The sequence below is a fragment of the Passer montanus genome, unplaced genomic scaffold (assembly GCF_014805655.1).
Source record: "Passer montanus isolate IOZ18808 unplaced genomic scaffold, ASM1480565v1 scaffold45, whole genome shotgun sequence".
In the NCBI taxonomy this organism is placed as follows: Eukaryota; Metazoa; Chordata; class Aves; order Passeriformes; family Passeridae; genus Passer; species Passer montanus.
In genome coordinates, this window is record NW_024369373.1 from 11,739,803 (window position 1) to 11,756,582 (window position 16,780).

The window sequence follows — 16,780 nt, forward strand, 5'->3', positions numbered from 1 at the left end:
TAAATAGTTAACGAAGAAAATCTATCACAGCTGTGACACAAAGGGATTGCCAGTAGTGCTAGGACAATAAATTCCAGCAGTTCTGTGTCTCTTTGAGCAAACCAAGTTATCATGTGTTTGTTCTCTTGGTGCTGCAGCATGTTAAACAATACAAGGACAACTCTAATGAGTCAGAGAAAAGCACAAATAGCTCAGTGCCCTACCTCTGACTGAGGCTATAAACTGACACTTTTTAAAAAAGGATTCAGCACAATGCATGCATTCAGTGATAGTTCCCTCAAATGTTTCTCTCTTGCAGCTTTCTGTCAAGGGGAATGTTCTGTAATCAGTAATTTATGTCCTCCATTAATTTGTCCAGTCCCTCAGCTTCCTCTATTCCTGAATCAAGAATTCCATCAATTTTAATATTATAATTTATCTCCACAGATTTTAATCTTCAAAGTTATTTTAACATTTGATGCATTGACAATGTTATAAACCATTCATTCTTGTTTTCATGCATCCTTTTCTGCAGACCTGCTCCCTAGCTATTGGTTTCTATCACAGCTCATGCTGGCTTTGTAGGGCACTACTTGTCCAGGTTGCTTTTAATTCTCATCCTTTTTACATCAAAGCTCCCAGCTGTACCAAGTTCACCACCACATCCAGCTTTCCAGAGCTCGTTCTCTGCCAGCTGATGAACAAACAGTGGGCAGTGCTGGACTCCCAGGTTCTCAGTGAGCTCCTCTCAGCAGGACTCCCTGCTCCAACAGGGCATTGATGGTGGTTATCCACCAGCACTGCTTTGGGAACAGCAGCTCTCTGCAAGTCCAATTTACACCAGGCTCCTTAATAGACATGAGAATGTTTTGTGAGATGGTGTGAAAATCTTATTTAAAACTGTGGTAGCTACTGCTAACATCCCCGTTTCCAAGGCCTGCTATCCTGCTATAGCAACAAATGTGATTGCATTGACTTGATTTGCTCCTGATAAATCCATGGAGGCTATTACTTATCACCTTCTAGTATTCTAGCTGCTTACAAACAGGATTACAGCATTATGTATTTTAATAGGGACAAAATATAAATGAAGGCTTTAAAAAATTGAAACATCATTAATTTTGAAAATTTAATATTAATACAGCAGTTTACCTAAGGGCCTATGTTATGTGTCACAACTTCTGTCCTTTTACACTTCCTACACAAATCTTCTGGACACAGTGAGCCTTGCTGAAGTGCTCAGGGTCCCCTTTTCCTCCTCTCATTGCAAACACTACCAGCAAATGATGGCAGTACCTCCAGTGGGTGTGGGAATGAGCAAGCTGCTCCTGGCTGTGCCCCTGCTCCCAACCCTGGACTGAGGAGCACCTCAAGGCCCTGTATTAGCTGGGGATGGAGATGGAACGGCTCCAAACCCACGTTTCTCTTGAAGACATTCACCCAAAGTTTATCAGTTTTGGCTGACTTCTCAGTTACTGCTGTTTTGCTAACTTGCTAGATATGTGGAAAATAAAAAAATCTCCCTTTAAAACACAAACACCTAAGGCTGGGTATTGTTAAACAGAGCTGCTGGTTGACATCTCCCAGTTATTGACCCCATTTCTCATGCCATGGCCCCTCTAGAAGCTGCCAGACTCTGGCCATCTCTGGGGACGCCTCTGAGTCAGAGGCAGAACTGGAGTTAATGGAATGCTGCACTACAGCCCCAAGTGTCCACTGAACCCACCCACCCACCCTGGGCTCCTTGGCAGTCTAGGGCTCCTCTGGGTGGGCTTTTTGGGATCCAAGTCACAATCTGGGTCTTTATGCAGGATTGGCTTTAACTTCACCTGCCTGAACCTTTCTTTCCTTGTCCCTCTGCTTCAGCTACAGGAGCTTTGTGCTGTCTGGATCTATTTGAGAGGGAGAAAGCAATCTTGTCTTTTCTTTCATATGGCACAAAGAAAAATATACTTTAGAATTAATATCTGCATGCACAAAGGATGTGAGTTGTTTACCAGGCTGCACACACGGTTTTCAATTTTTACTGACTGCAACTTGCACAGATTGTGACAGTCCCTGAAATGAGTGACACCTCTATTGTGTAAGTGGTGTCAGACAGAACTCTCCCTCACTATACCCACAGAACAGTATTATGTCAGACCACATTGTAGTCTCTGGTTAATACTGTTTAATTGTAGTAATCTGTGGTTTTTACTAGTTTATTGTGAATAAGCTTTTATTATTTGCATTTTGAAAATTCTCTCACTTTTCTGTAGTTTCTGAGGATTTTAGTTTCTATTCTGCAACTGAGGGAGCACATCAGTGAACTACAGGACAGAAGTACTTTCAGATTAGTGGTAAAGAATGGGAAGGAAACATAAAAGTATGGGATAATTGGTGTCTTTTTGCTTTGTCCTACAAACAGCAGATCTTGTTTCTCCTGCATGCAGTGAAACACCAGCTTTTTGCTGTATTGGCAGGATCAATGCTGGCTAAAACATCTCTGTGGATTTGTAGCTCAATGCCCTGAATCAGCAGCCCTTCAGGAGGGCTCTGTGCTCTGGGTCTGCTGTAGCATCTCCTTGGCTGGACACACTAGAAATGTGCACACAAAGAAATACACTTTATTGTAAGTCAGGAACAAGTGCTCACTCCAAGTTTTTATTGAAATTGAACACAGTATTCAAGCATAGTTCTGGTTGAGAATCTAGACAGCTAATTTCTGGTTTTACAGTATGTCTCAGTGAACCCTTCTGGCGTGCATTCCCAGGAACATGGAAGTGAGCAGGCACCTCATCTCTCAGCCAACCACCACCGTGTCATCCCCAATGAACTGGTAAGTTGGGACCTCGAGGTTTAAGGGAGCAGGGCCTTTCCTGATCCTGCCAGAGGCGTCATAGTGGGAGCCGTGGCAGGGGCAGTAGTAGCCGCCGAAATCCCCGGAGTTGGCGATGGGGACGCAGCCCAGGTGAGTGCACACACCCACCAGGATCACCCACTCGGGCTTCTTCACTCTGTCTAGGTCGTGCTGCGGATCCCTCAGCTGGGACAGATCGACGCCAGCCTCCTGACTGATCTCTGCCTGGGTTCTGTGACGCACAAAAAGGGGCTTCCCTCTCCACTTGAAAGCCATGTTCTTGCCTTCTGGAATGTCAGACAGCTTGATCTCGATCTTTGACAAGGCCAGCACGTCAGCAGAGGCACTCAGGCTGGAAATGAACTGGGTGACGACATTCTTGGCAACGTAGGCGGTTGCTACACCTGTGGCTGCAGTCATCAGGTAGGAGAAGCCCTTCCTGGAATCGCTGCTGCCCTGGGAGGAGGCGTTGGCATCCTGCACCTCCTGGCGCCGGTAGGCCGAGAAGTCGGGGACCGCCACATCGTTGTGGACACAGCGCGCGCCGGCGGGGGCTGCAGGAGAAGGACAGCAGGTGACACCCCTTGCAGGTAAAACACACTGTCACGCGTTTGGAATGATGCGTTCTTAGCGGCATTTTGGGAATAATGGGTAAAAGCTATTCCATAGTCTGCGTAGGGGGCCATTAGTTAAGTGTTTTCGTTTTAAGTTGTATGAAAATGGTTTTCAGAGGGAATTCACCAACAGGTGACCTGTGAAACTGGTTTCCCTATTCTTTGAAAAAGAAACATGATCAGGGTGCAGAAAATCTCTGAGAAGTTCTGGGCTTCTGGGGAAAAAAAGTGAACTGTTTTTTTCAGTAAATTTCAAGAAAAAACTCCAGAGGGATACCACGACTAGCTCAGAAAAGACAGACCTGTTTTCCATTCAAAAGTTTCCTTGTAAAGAGCTGCTAAGAAGAAACCTGAGGTAGTGAAGTTTGCACATCTGCAGTGTAACACTTTTGTGTGGTTTTTTTTTTTTTGTCTGAAGTAACTTCTATGCCTGCAATAATATTGTGTGGTTCAGCATTTTTAAAATTAAAAATATCAGGCATCCTCTTGAATATTAAAATGTCCTAGCTAAAAACCACAGTAAATAATTTTAAACCTCCAGACCCCAGGCTCACTTTTTAAAAGATTTAGGGATAAAGCTACAACTATCCAATTTCAAGTGGGATTTCCCCATCAAACCTGTGTGCTCAAGTAACAGGATATGAGGGATAACTAAAAGGCCTCCCATGAGTTTCTCCAGCAAAAGAAAGCTGCTTCCTCCACTGAAAATCTATAAGCTAAAGGAAAGAACATGGCAAGGACAGAACACATTACTTGCCAAAGTACAACCTGTTACTTGAAAAGTATTATTTACTCCTTATATTTTCTAGCACAAAGTTGGCCCAGAGTTAACAGATGTCTCAAAGTACTTAAGGCCTCAGGGATTTATATGCAGTACAATGAAGATAGTAACTACATTTATTTACAAGTAACTCAGCAATGAGAAGGTAATTGCTGTAGGATTTTAACTACAAAGAAATTAAATTGAAAATCCAAATTCTAGATAGTGCTCCATACTAAGTTATTTCAGTGTAAGACTTAAAGCATTTAGTAACATGTAATATGACTAACTTCTAAAAAAATTGCTATAGTCAGTGAAAGGCATGTTTGACATTAGTTGAAATGTAGAGCAGAGCTGAATGTCAGCTATGTCAGTTCCAGACTTGTAAAATTGTCACCTGAACAAACCCTTTACAGCTGAGGGTCAGGTGAAGTACACAGCTCCAAGTGCTCCGGAGCATCTTCAGCAGGGCACTGCCCTCCCAAATTAAATGTGTGCCCTCTGCAGAGCTGGCACAGCTCGGGGACAGCCACAGCCCCGGGCCACAGGTCGGGCTCTGGGGTGACCTCGGGGCCGCTCCCTGGCCGATGCTTTCCCGACCTGGCTAAAACACTCGGTGTGCACTCGCTGCACGCCTCTGTTCTGTGCCCGCAGTTAAAGCCCTTCCCCAGGGACAGAGTTTAGCTGCGTTTCCCCGGCGGTAAAACAGAAACCACCGGAGCTGTTCCCCCAGCGGCCTGGACACAATGCCGTGCTGGGCTGGCCCTGCCCGGGCAGAGCACACGCTGTGTCCGCATTCCGGGACTCACGCAAAGGGAGCCGCATCCAGCTGCCCTTGAGCCAGCTCCGTAGCTGGAAATGCGGGCCAGTCACAGCGGTGACAACACAGCCAAACACTCAGAACCCCGACCGGCCCGAGCCCCGCAGCCCCCGGCTGCTCTCCTCCTTTTCCCGGCCCTGCTCCCCCGCCCGCCGGGGCTGCCCTGAGGGGAGCGCGCGCCATGGAGGGCTTGGGCTCCTTTGCCTTGCCTCGTTCCTGTCTTTTCTTAATTTTTTTTCCCCCTTTTACCCACCTTTTATCCTTTCCCTTCCGCTCCTGCTCTCCGAGGTGCAGCTCTCCCTCGGGCTGTTCCCTGTGGCCCTGGGGAAGGGCGGGCCGTGTGCTGCGGGCCTGTCCCGCGGTCCCTGCTAGCCAGGCTCACTCAGAGCGGGGCGTTTCTTGTCTTTTTTGTGTGTGTGTATATGTATGTGTCCTTGGTAGTCCTGGAGCAGTTTCAAGTTGAGGAAAAAACTAGGTTCTTTTAGCTTGTCATAAATTGGTTTGGGGATAGATTTTACTTACAGTTTGACAAGGCAAAGCGTGTTTGACAACTGAATCCACTCCAGGGGCTGTTCTGGGGTGGGGGTTAATTGCCGGGGGACAGTAAATATATCACATAAATACATTGTATATGTGTATATATGTATCACTCTGGGTTAAAGGAGAGAACCACTCTACCACTAATGAAATAAATACCTGTTGAGTTTTTTGGAGGTTTGTTTTAGTTTTGGCTTTTTTTTTGCCTTAAATTACTTTATAATAGCAGTCTTACAGTTGACTTGTTGCAGCTTGCAATGGTAAGATTTGGTTTGGTGCAGGTGAATGCTGGTGGATGCATACCTGCCCCAGCCAACCCTTTTAACCAGTTCAAGCTCCTGGAAGTTCCCCAAAATGCAGGATAAACTTGACACAGAGATGTGTCTGAAGACATTTAGGCTGAACCATCCTCTAGAAATCCAACAACAATTTCCCAGCTCCCCAGCCCAGTCCATTCATGCAAGGCTGTGAAGCTGTAGTGGTTCATACTGGCTCTATGAAGAACTGTTCTTTTGAAATTCAGATCTTGCTAATGATATTGCTACTAAATTATTTTATGATTGTGCATAAAAGCCTCCCCCATCTTTGTGGAGTGGTAGTTTAAGGACTGGCCTTATTAAAATTTATTTAAGGGGTTGACCTTTTCATTTTCTTTTTAACTGTTAACTGTACTGAAATATGGTAGCTCTAATTAAGTGGGATGGATCACTCCAGTCCCAGTACTATTGATCTATAATTTATTTCTTTCCCAGCACGTTTGTGACATCTAAGCCTCAGTAGATAACGATTTACCCAACCCAGTTCACTGTACTGTTGGTAACTGTAGTCACTGGTGGTGCACTAATTAAAGGACACCATAATAATATTGTGGGGCAAAGGTAATTTGTAGAAACTCTGGGGGCTAACACTCAATATATGGGTGGGAATAAACAGAATTCAGGTTGAGAGGGCAAAAAACTGGGAAGGCTGTTTTAACAGCACAACTTTTATAATCACCATTTAGGAGGAAAAGAGCTGCAGAAACATGGTATTTTCAATTACCTAACAGATTATAGAATTACTGTAGAATCAGAATGTGCTGAATTGGAAGGGACCCTCAGGACCATTGAGCCCAGCTCCTGGCCCTGCTCAGGACACCCCAGGGTGCCACTGTTGTGCACACACGGGCTCAGCCAGGCTTGGAGCTGTGCCCCAGCCTCCTCCAGTGCCAGCCTCCCTTGGGCTGCCCAGCTTCTGCTGCTCTCCAGCCTAAACCTCCCCTGGGTCATTCCCTCAGGTCCTGTCACTGGTCACGGGCGTGGCAAGAGCTGGTCCTGCCCTTCTGCTTCTCCCTGTGAGACCACACCGAGCTCCCAAAGAGACCTGGTCCCAGCTGAGCCAGTGCTGCTACAGCTGAGGGAGACATTTTGTGGCTCACCATGAAAGTGAGCACTTTGGCTAATATTTATAGAAGGATTTGTTAACAGGCGTGGGGTTTGGGGGGTTTTTTGTTGGTTTTTGGTGGAGTTTTTCTAAGGATTCTGAGTTTTGGCAAAATGATGCCAGTTTGAATTTGCTAACCTGGTTTGGCAGATATGGCCTCATCCCAAACAATGTATTATTCTGACTGGGGGGGCTGTTCTCAGAGTTGTTTGGCAAAATGTGCCTGCTACTTGTGGAGCTTTTTGACAAAATGAGGTACTGTGATGGAACAGTAGTACTAGGACAAGGAGAAATGGCTATAAATTGCAAGAGGGGAAATATAGGTTAGATACCAGGAAGAAATTCCCTATTGTGAGAGTGGTGAGACACCAAAACAGGTTCAGGGAAGCTGTGGATGCCTCAAGCCTTGAAATGTCCAAGGTTGGAAGGAGCTTGGAGCAACCTGCTCTAGTGGGAGGTGTCCCTGACCATGGCAGATGGGACAAGATGATCTTTAAGGTCCTTTCCAGCTCCTTAACATTCATTCTATGATTATTTGGGAAAGAATGGTTGTAAATTTTTTAAAGACTTAAATCTTTTCAAATTCCAGTGTGGTTAGAACACAAGTAAAACATTAAAATATTACAGCAAAAAGGAACTACAGCTATCAGAGTTCAAAAAAAAGAATAATTTTAAAATGACTAAGCAAATTCTGGTGTGTAGGTGTTTCTTTGAGAACTGTTGTTCAGCTTGCATTGCTGAGCATCAATACTGAGCATTTGCCAGCCAAACATGAAAGTAAAATGCCAGCATGTCATTGTGTAAACCATCCAAACAGATCTCTGTGATTGTTTTTGTGCATTCATACAAGCATTAGCCTCATGTAAATTTATGCTGCTTAATGTTCCTGTCCTCCTAAAGTTAAAAGTTCATTTGCATCAATACAAAAGCTATAAGATGTCAGGGCTGCAGCATTATGAAGTAGATGAAAAGTATTGTAATGCTTTTGGGTATGTGCAGTGCCTTTCTCCATGTAAAATTCATTCTCGTGTTTGTTTTCCTTTGAGATAAACTGCAGAACTTGGATGGCTTTTTTTTGCTAAAATCTTGGTCACCCCAGGCAAGTTGATCTCACCAGAAAGTTATCTTTGAGTTCTTTTCCATCTTACATCATTTTTATGCCCTGAAAACTCAGTGCTACTAAACTTGAGACTTCAGGGTTTACATTTACTTCTTGGATTTGAATTGTTGATTTTTTTTTCTCCCTGAATAAGCTTGTTCAGAAATAGAAAAACCAAGACAAGCAAAGCACCAAACTTCACCTGTGAGGTGTTGTTAGTACAGCATTATTCATCAACTGCTTAGAGAAGTGCACCCTACTCTGAGAGCAGCTCCAAATGTCTGCAGTGGTTCCTTTGCAGAATTAATGTCCATTACAGTGATTTTGGTCTCGTGGCGTGGCACTGGGGAGGCTGTCTTATAAATTTGAAGATAGATTTGTGTATGCAATACAGTTTGTTTAAGGTTAAAATTATGGAGACCATTTAATAGTTGCACTTTCTTTGAATGTTCTTTGAAGTTGATCTATCACTTTGAAAAGTCACAGGGTGTGATCTAAGGGAGTATATATGAAATGTGAGGAATGAAAATGGACAGTAAAAATGAGGAAAAAAAATAGGAATATTTGATTGGTCAAACATTTCTCTCCTGCTACTCAAATTAGTTGAAATAACGACACATCAGTGCTACAGTCTAATCTAAATTCAGGTCTTTTTCAGTCAAGGAAGAACTAAGTTCAGGTATCATGAGGGAAGAAGAGATGTGCTGTCAGCTTTTTACTACTCTTTCTGTTAGTGCAGGGGTGATCAGCAGGTGTTCACAGCCTCAGCAGCCATCTTATTTATTCTGGATTTGTCAGCTTTTTACTACTCTTTCCATTAATGCAGGGTGATCAGCAGGTGTTCACAGCCTCAGCAGCCATCTTATTTATTCTGGATCTCTTACAGCCCTGCTCAGTAAGGCCAAGATAAATTCCTGGAGCAGAAGGGCATGGAATATCTCTTTCTGACATACTTGCACACAACATTTTGTGTATAAAATACTCAAATAAGAGATGCATACAAATAAAGTATATTTCTCTACTCTGCACAAAAAAAAAAAAATCTCAAAGCAAGAACATGAAGCATTCCATTGGGCAGAAAGAATGAGATTTTCTGAGTCAGTTGTAGAGAGGAAAGAACAACAACAACAACAACAAAAACCAAGGAAATTAAATTAAAAAGACCAAGCCTAAGATCTAAGATTACATCCAAGATTTACATAATTGTGGGGTGGACAAAAAGAGTGGTATGTATGTGAAATTGATAAGAGCTGCTCACACAAATGAGAAATGGCACCAAAAGGTGTCTGACCAAGCAGAATCCAAAGGCTAGATGAGAACTGCCTGGGGCAGCATCAAAGGCTGCTCAGCAAGGCAGCAGCTAAAGCCTAAATGAAGTTGCCTGGAGCATCATCAAAATGTCAGTTTGAGGGAGAATATTTTCTCCCTTCCTCTTGTTTTCTCTCTTACATTTCATGAAAAATCCCTGACATTTCTTGAAGGGCATGTGTTTGACTCCTATCTGGCTTCCATTATTTTATGTTATTTGCTTTTTATGGCACCTGAAGATGGAAGCAAAACTTTTCAGCTTCATGGCCATCTTTGACTAAAATCTGAAAGGCTGAACAAAGGAGGATCCTGGCTTCTTTTGCTTTGCTTATGTATTTCTTGCAGTTAATGCATTTGAAGAACTCCATGTTGTATCTGATGCCCAGCTGACAATGTTTGTGGGGCTGGGAATAAGAAATTCTCCCCTGAGCTGTGCATAGGAAGGGATGAGGAGGTAGTGCCACTTCCCAGTGTGCTGAATGTCACTGCCTGCCTTTGGCTGGTGAAACCCCAGGTGTGGTTTAAAGCTTTAGCAGTACGTGCTGTAACAACTCACTCTTCTGAGATTGATAGCAAATCTCTTACGGTTGCACAGTTAAGCACAAAGCTTACAGAAATAGATTTTTAACGTTTTTTAAAAAAACATTTATAATGTTTCAGACGACCATAAATTATTGGCTTTTCAGAATAACCATCCTCCTAGGACTACAAAGCAGAAGCAGGGAGGGGAATAGTAGCACCTGAGGTAAGCTTGCTGCTTGATGCAGGGCCAAAAAATCTCACCTGCTACTGTGTGTGTAGATATGCCACTGTGAAACCTCAGTGAAGTGGCAGAATAAGGAGGGCAGCACTTAAGAAGTGACAAAGGAAATCACTTTGTCTCAGTTTTATGGTGTACAGTACAAATCTTGACCATTGTTATGCTCTCCTGTAAGCTTTTCTCTGATGCAAGGTTGCTGAACCTTGGCTTCAAGCTGCCTTTAAACCAGCCTAAAGCAGATAATGGCAAAGGAAGAGCTTTTTTGTAATGCTTGGAGCTGTTGGCAATCCAGAGCCACGCCATTAAGAGCTAATGCAATGAAAGTGTCCCCATGTCACAACTTTCTCGCTGTCCTGCCCCTCACAACTGCTGTGCAGAGGCTTTGCTGTAGCCCTTTCCCATCTGGATGGTAGGAGCTGCTTCTCCAGGAGCCCGTGAAGTGCTGCACTGTGCATTCCTGCATTGCCCTGAGCTGCATTGCTGCAGGTCTGTGCTGCTGCAGGGGACAGCAGCACTTCAAAACCCCCTGCTGACAGCAAGGACTGGCCCTGCTGTCACACTGCAGAGCCCTGATGTGCTGGGTGTAACCTGTGCCTGCACTGAGCTAGCTGCCCACTGTCACAGCACCTAAATCACCTTAGGGCTGTTTTAAACACCTGCTTGTGGAAACTTGCCTATAATGCAAAAGATTTTTTTTAATCATCTGGGATTTTTGTGTGTGTGTGTGGTACCTTAATTTTGTCCTTTATATATAGAAAGAATAAATAAAAGCCTTTTCCTCTCTTTTTGTGCTTAGTTATGAGAATAATTATGCTACTGAGACTGCTCCTAATGGCTCCCAGTGGAGTTAGTCCAAGTTTTTAGATTGGTTATATTTCATATTTTCATACTTTTAGTGACCCTTGGTGCAAGAAGTAGACATATACTAATGAAATCTGCTGAGGCAAACTTACAAAGCATTTTTTACTGAGAGAAAAATCAGAATAAAATATGGAAAGACTTGGAAAACTTTTAAAGTTAGGATGAAACTGAGTGTTATGAAATACAAGAACATTTAAAGATTCACACCAAATGTTTTTACCATAAATTACAGATTTTTCATCAGAAGTGACAAGAGAAGAAGGAAGATCTAGATATGTGGGAGGTGGTCAAAGTATAATGGTGCACTGTGTGTGTTAAATAGGTAGGGGGATACTGGGATTTTCACTTTGAGATTTTCAGCAGATACAGGAAATAGTAATTTTGTCATACAAAGCCCCTACCCACATAAATGGAAAGTTCTTCCTGAGTGAAGTGAATCTGTAAATGTTTTTCTCAATTTGCCCAACTATCTTTTCCAAACAGTTCAGAAAGTGTCTCTCTGTGGGTCAGTCTCAGGGATGTCAGATGATAATCTTGGTTGTTGCAAATTGCTGTGGAATGCTTGTTCAGTTAAATGAACAACTAATCTGAACTGAGCAGTGCAGTTGAGAGAAAATACACTGATTTCAGTGCTTGAAACACATATCCCTGTGTATTTAGCAAAGGAAGTCAATGGGATTAAAAATGCAGATTATGCTTCAAAGCTCATTCAGAGGAAATAGCTAATTGCAGTGGGTTTGTACTTTTCTTGAGCTAGGTATGTGGATTAGTTTTATGATGTTGATGTGGAGTTGTCTGAGAAGAAAGATGCAAAAAGGGTGATTTTTGCAGTGCTTATGTGAATGCATGTATATAATTTTGTCCCCTGCATTGCTGTCAGTGGTAACTCTGTGTGTCTTATTAAGCTATAAATTATTATCATTGAATAATAATTATATTAGCTAGAATAAGAAGACCTGGTACTCCCTTTCAATTCATTAGTCCTTTTTTTTTTTCTTTATTTTTTCACTTTAATTATTGCAGTAAGGCTGGACAGTGGCAAAGTGTGTCATGGCATTGTGGTGAAGATGCATTGTATGAAGTGAAGGAATTTGAATTTTTCACTTGTTTACTGAAGTCTGAAAAGACAGAAGAAAATACATTATAAAAGGGCCTAGTTTCCAGTGTCCTTCTCTAATACTGTGTCATGTTTAAAAGAAATATATTGCTGCCTGTCCTTAAAATTAAGAGCATAAAGAGGTGCCAGAAGATCAGGTGAACATTGGCAGGCAGGTTACAGCCCAGAGTGGAAGCAGTGTGAGCTCAGAGCTCTCAGTTCCACTAATCCCAGGCAGATTGGTTCCTTTGCCATCATTAGCTTGAGTGGGGCACATACAAAATCTTTACAAACATAACACAACCTTCTTTACTATCAAGAATAGCATGAAAAGAATGCCATGAGCGTAGTGTAGCAGGGCGAGCAAGAAGTTATTTGTTATCTAAATTTAAAATACATAATATGTCTGAGCTCAGAAGTTGTCTTGTGTTCTGTCTCAGCTCACTTAATCTGTTGCCAGACTCAGCAAAGAAAACTTGGGTTTCTAAGATACTGCTTTGTATTTTCAGAATTTCACTCTAGGGACACTATAAAGCAGAAGAGCTTTTAGAAGCGTGAAGGGGGTGATTCTGTTGGGTTCTTTAACACAACAACATAAGCTTCACTGAAATATCTTCCTCAGGTTTGTCTGTGCAGGAAAATTGACCTCAGTGCCACACTGGAATGCACCCCCAAAGTAAGGTACAGCTCCCAGTGGTCACTTAGGGTGGATTTGTCAGCCACACTGGGGACAGTTCTGACACTCATTGTGCTGCCACAGGTTGACTTCTGTCCACAAGGTCATATCCATGAGATAAGAGCTCCGTGAGAGAAGAGGAAGTCAGTTCAGCTCGCAGAGCAGACTCATTTGATAATAAAAGCCACTTTAGCCTGGGGTAATGAATAAATTAGTTATTTAAAAAACAAGACTGCTGGCACAAAGTCAGCGTTGGTTCATAAAGCAATGAGGGCCCATGAGTGACATTTTCTGAGGAAGTTATGAAGCAAACAGTTAAAACAGGCAGAAAATGAGTCTGAGTGGAACAGAAGGGATGCTGAGGAACTGGAATAAAACCATGGATCCCGTAGAACATACTAACCAGGTTTCTTAGGAAAATGCTTATGGCACCAAAGTGACTGAAATGAAAATAAAGCAATGTATTCTGATTACACTGTTAAAATCAGTAAAATCACCCTGATTCCATAACAGCCTTCTCCTTCATTCAAAGAAACAAACCCCCATTACTTCGTTTTTAAAAGTGTAGTAAAGCAGGAAATAATGGACAGGGGAGAACTTCCAGATCTTAGAATTTCCGGGGTGTGATCTGAAGCAGATCTTGGGGAAATGGAAGTGATGAGAACATGTTTGTGCTCAGCAGCATATCCCAGGATTAAAAGTGGCTGCATTTCCAGGGTTGATGTTGTTCTTCAAAGTGAAAGATGATTATTGAGAAAAGTTTCTGTGTGGTTTGTGGACTCTTTTCTTGGGTGGCTGATGCAAGGCATTTTTTATTTGTTACAATAACTTTTATTTATTTGTAGAAACAGATGAACTGTCTCTATACTGAATTTATTCTGTGGCAGAAGCTCTAGCAGAGTGTAGTAGTTACACTATCATGTCCAAATTTACTTTCCCAAACAGAGAATGAATAGACAAAAATAATGCTAGAGTTCAAAGCTATTTTTGCACTTTATATAAAACATAGGGAATACTGGATCACCGATTCACACTTTCAAGGCAGTTCTGGACTGGCTTTTTTTCAATGCTCTGCTTCATGGCAGAACAGGTTATAAATCATTTTATGGATGTTTATGGGCTCTCCCCTGTGCTCCATGTAATAAATATGCAGGACTGAGAAGCAGAGATTTTTTTCAAGGGATTTTATGTCTGGTTTTTTTTTTTCATATTTGTTAACTTCAAGGGCAGGAAATTAAAAGAGTGAATTTGCTTGCAATTCTGTAGGTGAACAATTTATTTACTAGATTTAGGAGCCTGTACTTCTATGAATATATTAATTTATTAACTCTGAGGGGATGGACAGGTGAATTGGGATTAACTGAAGTTTAGTATTTTGGAGAGCAGGCTTTAGTCTCTCTTTTCATGTTCGTCTTGGTGTAACCTTGGAGATAGTTCTTTCTCTTTTATGTTTACTTCTTTTTTTTCCTGCTTTCTTATTTTTTAAAAAAATTAAGTGATTTTTAAGGGATTTTTGTTTTGTGTGATGAAATAAAAACAGAGGATCTCAATAGGAGGATTTAGGCTTCCATCTCCCTGTGCTTTAATTTCCTAGGAGAACTTCTGTTGGAAAAGTATGACCTGGTATAAATTCATTCTACAGAGCACTCGGGTCTCTAAGATGCTTCTTAGTTGTTTTTTTTTTTTGTTTTTTTTTTTTTTTTTTTTTAACTTTTGGTTAATGCTGATTAATAATTGATCTCTCTTATCTACCATGACTTTCCTTTCCAGGAGGCAAAAAGTGATTTGACATATTACTTTTTAAAAAAGCTTAAATTAATGAACACAGTAAATGTAGGCACACTGGTAAGCAGCATCCTGACCTAAAGAAGCAATTAAAAATAAATCATCCATCTCTAAGAAAGATAAAAATAATACTTGGTAAGAGTTGTTTCCGCACTTGAAAGCAAGAATAAATTTCTTAAAGCAAAATGAATGTTACAAGCACTTATTTTTGTGGGTAGAAAAAAGAGCCTAAAAATACTTAATACACCAAAAAAACAAGAGCAAAGGCTGAAATAGCATAATCCTTTCATCTTCAAAATATGGAAATGGGAAGGAATAGAGAGGGGAAATAGATCTTTAAATATTGAAATTCATTATCTTAAAGGAATTGCTCTGAACAGCACATCAGCAGTGCTAGTGCTGGCAGGAAAATCTGCCTGTGGGAGCACGGAATGAAAACCGCCCAGCTGAGCTGTGGAAATCACTTTTCCATAGCAAGTACCCATCAGATTTACAGATTTACAGCAGCACACAACAGGGTGTGGCTGTCCTTTGCCCTTCCAGGACAGGGGCAGACAGATCTTGACTCTCATGACTGTCTGAGCTGAAATCTGTATTCCCTTCCTATTGCAGGTGCTGCCTGACCACACTGGATGATTTTAGGACCCAGACTGAAGTCTGCTTTCTGCTTTAGTAGCAAGTGAATTGGGCCAGCCACAGTTACATATGATCCCTGTCAGAAATGTATCTGTCTCAGTTACTAGTGATGTCCTTTCGGGTTGTAAAATAATTTGGGGCTGTCATGGAGCCTATAAATAGCAGATTGCATTGCCATGGCAATTCTTTTTTTATGCCTAAAAGAACAGTGTCAGCCTCAGAGCCATAGCCAGCTTGGAAATGAAGTGGCACCTGAGCTGGTCAGGGGGAAAGGAATAGGCTGTTTGTTGGAAGCACTAAAGGATGGAGTTCAAGGCTGTAGGTCAAGGATGAAATCCTGGCACTGTTGAGTGCCATGAGCCGTGTGTTGACTTAATTGGAGGGAGAATTTCACTTGAGATTTCCCTGAATAAGGGAAATTCTTTGAACATTTGACGTGTGTCCACCCTCTTGTCATCTTTCCCTCATTCTTCTCCCTCCTCTTGGCATTTCAATATTAGAAATTGTTGGATAATTTATCAGTTCTTTTTGAAGCATGAGAAAACCTGGCAGAGGGTCCAAAGTTGAAAGTAACTCATCCTACCAGAGTTTGAGATCCATGCTAATCATTAATTTTGAGTAGAGGTGATTTCCCCTTCACATGCTGCTCAGAGGCTCCTGGTGTGGCTCCATGGGCAGGGCAAGCCCACGAGCCCTGGGGGCAAAGTCAGCAAGGGCACAGTCAGCCAGGGCACCTTGGCCTCTCTGATTGCAAAGTCACCTCTAAAAATGCCACTGAATCTGAGGTGAGCATGTACTTGATACAAAGGCCCCATCCCTTGCAAGGGAATTTTGACAAGTAGAAGAGAACAATATATGGCTTTAGTGAATTATTTTCATTTTCCAGTTCCCTGTGGATTTGCTTGAATGGCTAAAGAATTACAGATTGAAGTTTAGTCAAAGACAACTGTCAGTTACATTGTCTCAATATTCATATTGAAGATTTTAAGTGGCTCACAAAATGCTTTTTACATTTTTAAATTACTTCATGAGTATGGATCAATCAGCAAAATATAGCAGTAATGAGTTCCTTTTAATAGCAAAGAGCTTGCTAATTACCATGCTGATTATATGAACCAAGTTTTTAGCCAACAAAAAAGCTCCTGCAGGCAATGTCCTTCCACCTGCTGAGGGGCTGGCAATTCTCATTAAAAAATAAGAGGAAATAATTATTCTTTTTAGTCTGTTTCAAATCTTAGGCACAAAAAAAAGTGTGCTCACTCACTTTCTATGCGTGACATCATCTGAAATGAGTAGATGCTTTCACGGGTATTTGAAAGGAAACATTTAAAAATAGCTGCCCACAAAACCCATCCTTTTCTAGTTCCAAAAGAAGGCCTTCCAGGGCTGAGGTTTCATCTGGGCCTGCCTGTGAGCAGGTGTCCCTTTGGGCAGGATGTGGGATTGGTTCCTCCCAGCTCCAGGGATGAATTCTGGGCACGGGGAGCTGCCAGCCCTGCTCGGGGCTCTGGGCAGGTGGCACCAGCTCAGCCTGGCAGCCCCAGGGCTCCCCACACGCTCACAGGATGGGCTCTCTTGGAGGCAGCAT

At 42.2% G+C, this 16,780-nt stretch overlaps 2 protein-coding genes across 3 annotated transcripts in view; one reads left to right on the forward strand and one right to left on the reverse strand.

The window, feature by feature from the left end:
* Positions 1 to 2,588: 2,588 nt before the first annotated feature.
* LOC120507909 (cytochrome b-c1 complex subunit Rieske, mitochondrial) lies at positions 2,589 to 4,989 on the reverse strand. Its single transcript, XM_039721059.1, has 2 exons — positions 4,909 to 4,989; positions 2,589 to 3,418 (listed from the first exon to the last, which is right to left on the reverse strand). The coding sequence occupies exons 1-2, from the start codon at positions 4,987 to 4,989 to the stop codon at positions 2,762 to 2,764; spliced, it is 738 nt and encodes a 245-aa protein (XP_039576993.1). The 3' UTR covers positions 2,589 to 2,761.
* VSTM2B (V-set and transmembrane domain containing 2B) overlaps positions 3,288 to 16,780 on the forward strand; it is a 227,015-nt gene continuing 213,522 nt past the window's right edge. Inside the window, exon 1 of one of the 2 annotated variants that reach the window (XM_039721319.1) lies at positions 3,288 to 3,408. The gene's annotated coding sequence lies outside the window, so the exon portion shown is untranslated. The remainder of the gene's footprint in view (positions 3,409 to 16,780) is intronic. The other variant, XM_039721322.1, reaches the window with a different exon arrangement.

Coding starts and splice junctions, on each gene's coding strand:
- LOC120507909 (XM_039721059.1), bottom strand. CDS start 4,989: ATGCGGACACAGCGTGTGCTCTGCCCGGGCAGGGCCAGCCCAGCACGG. Junction 3,419..4,908: donor CCGCTGGGGGAACAGCTCCG/GTGGTTTCTGTT, acceptor AACGCGTGACAG/TGTGTTTTACCTGCAAGGGG.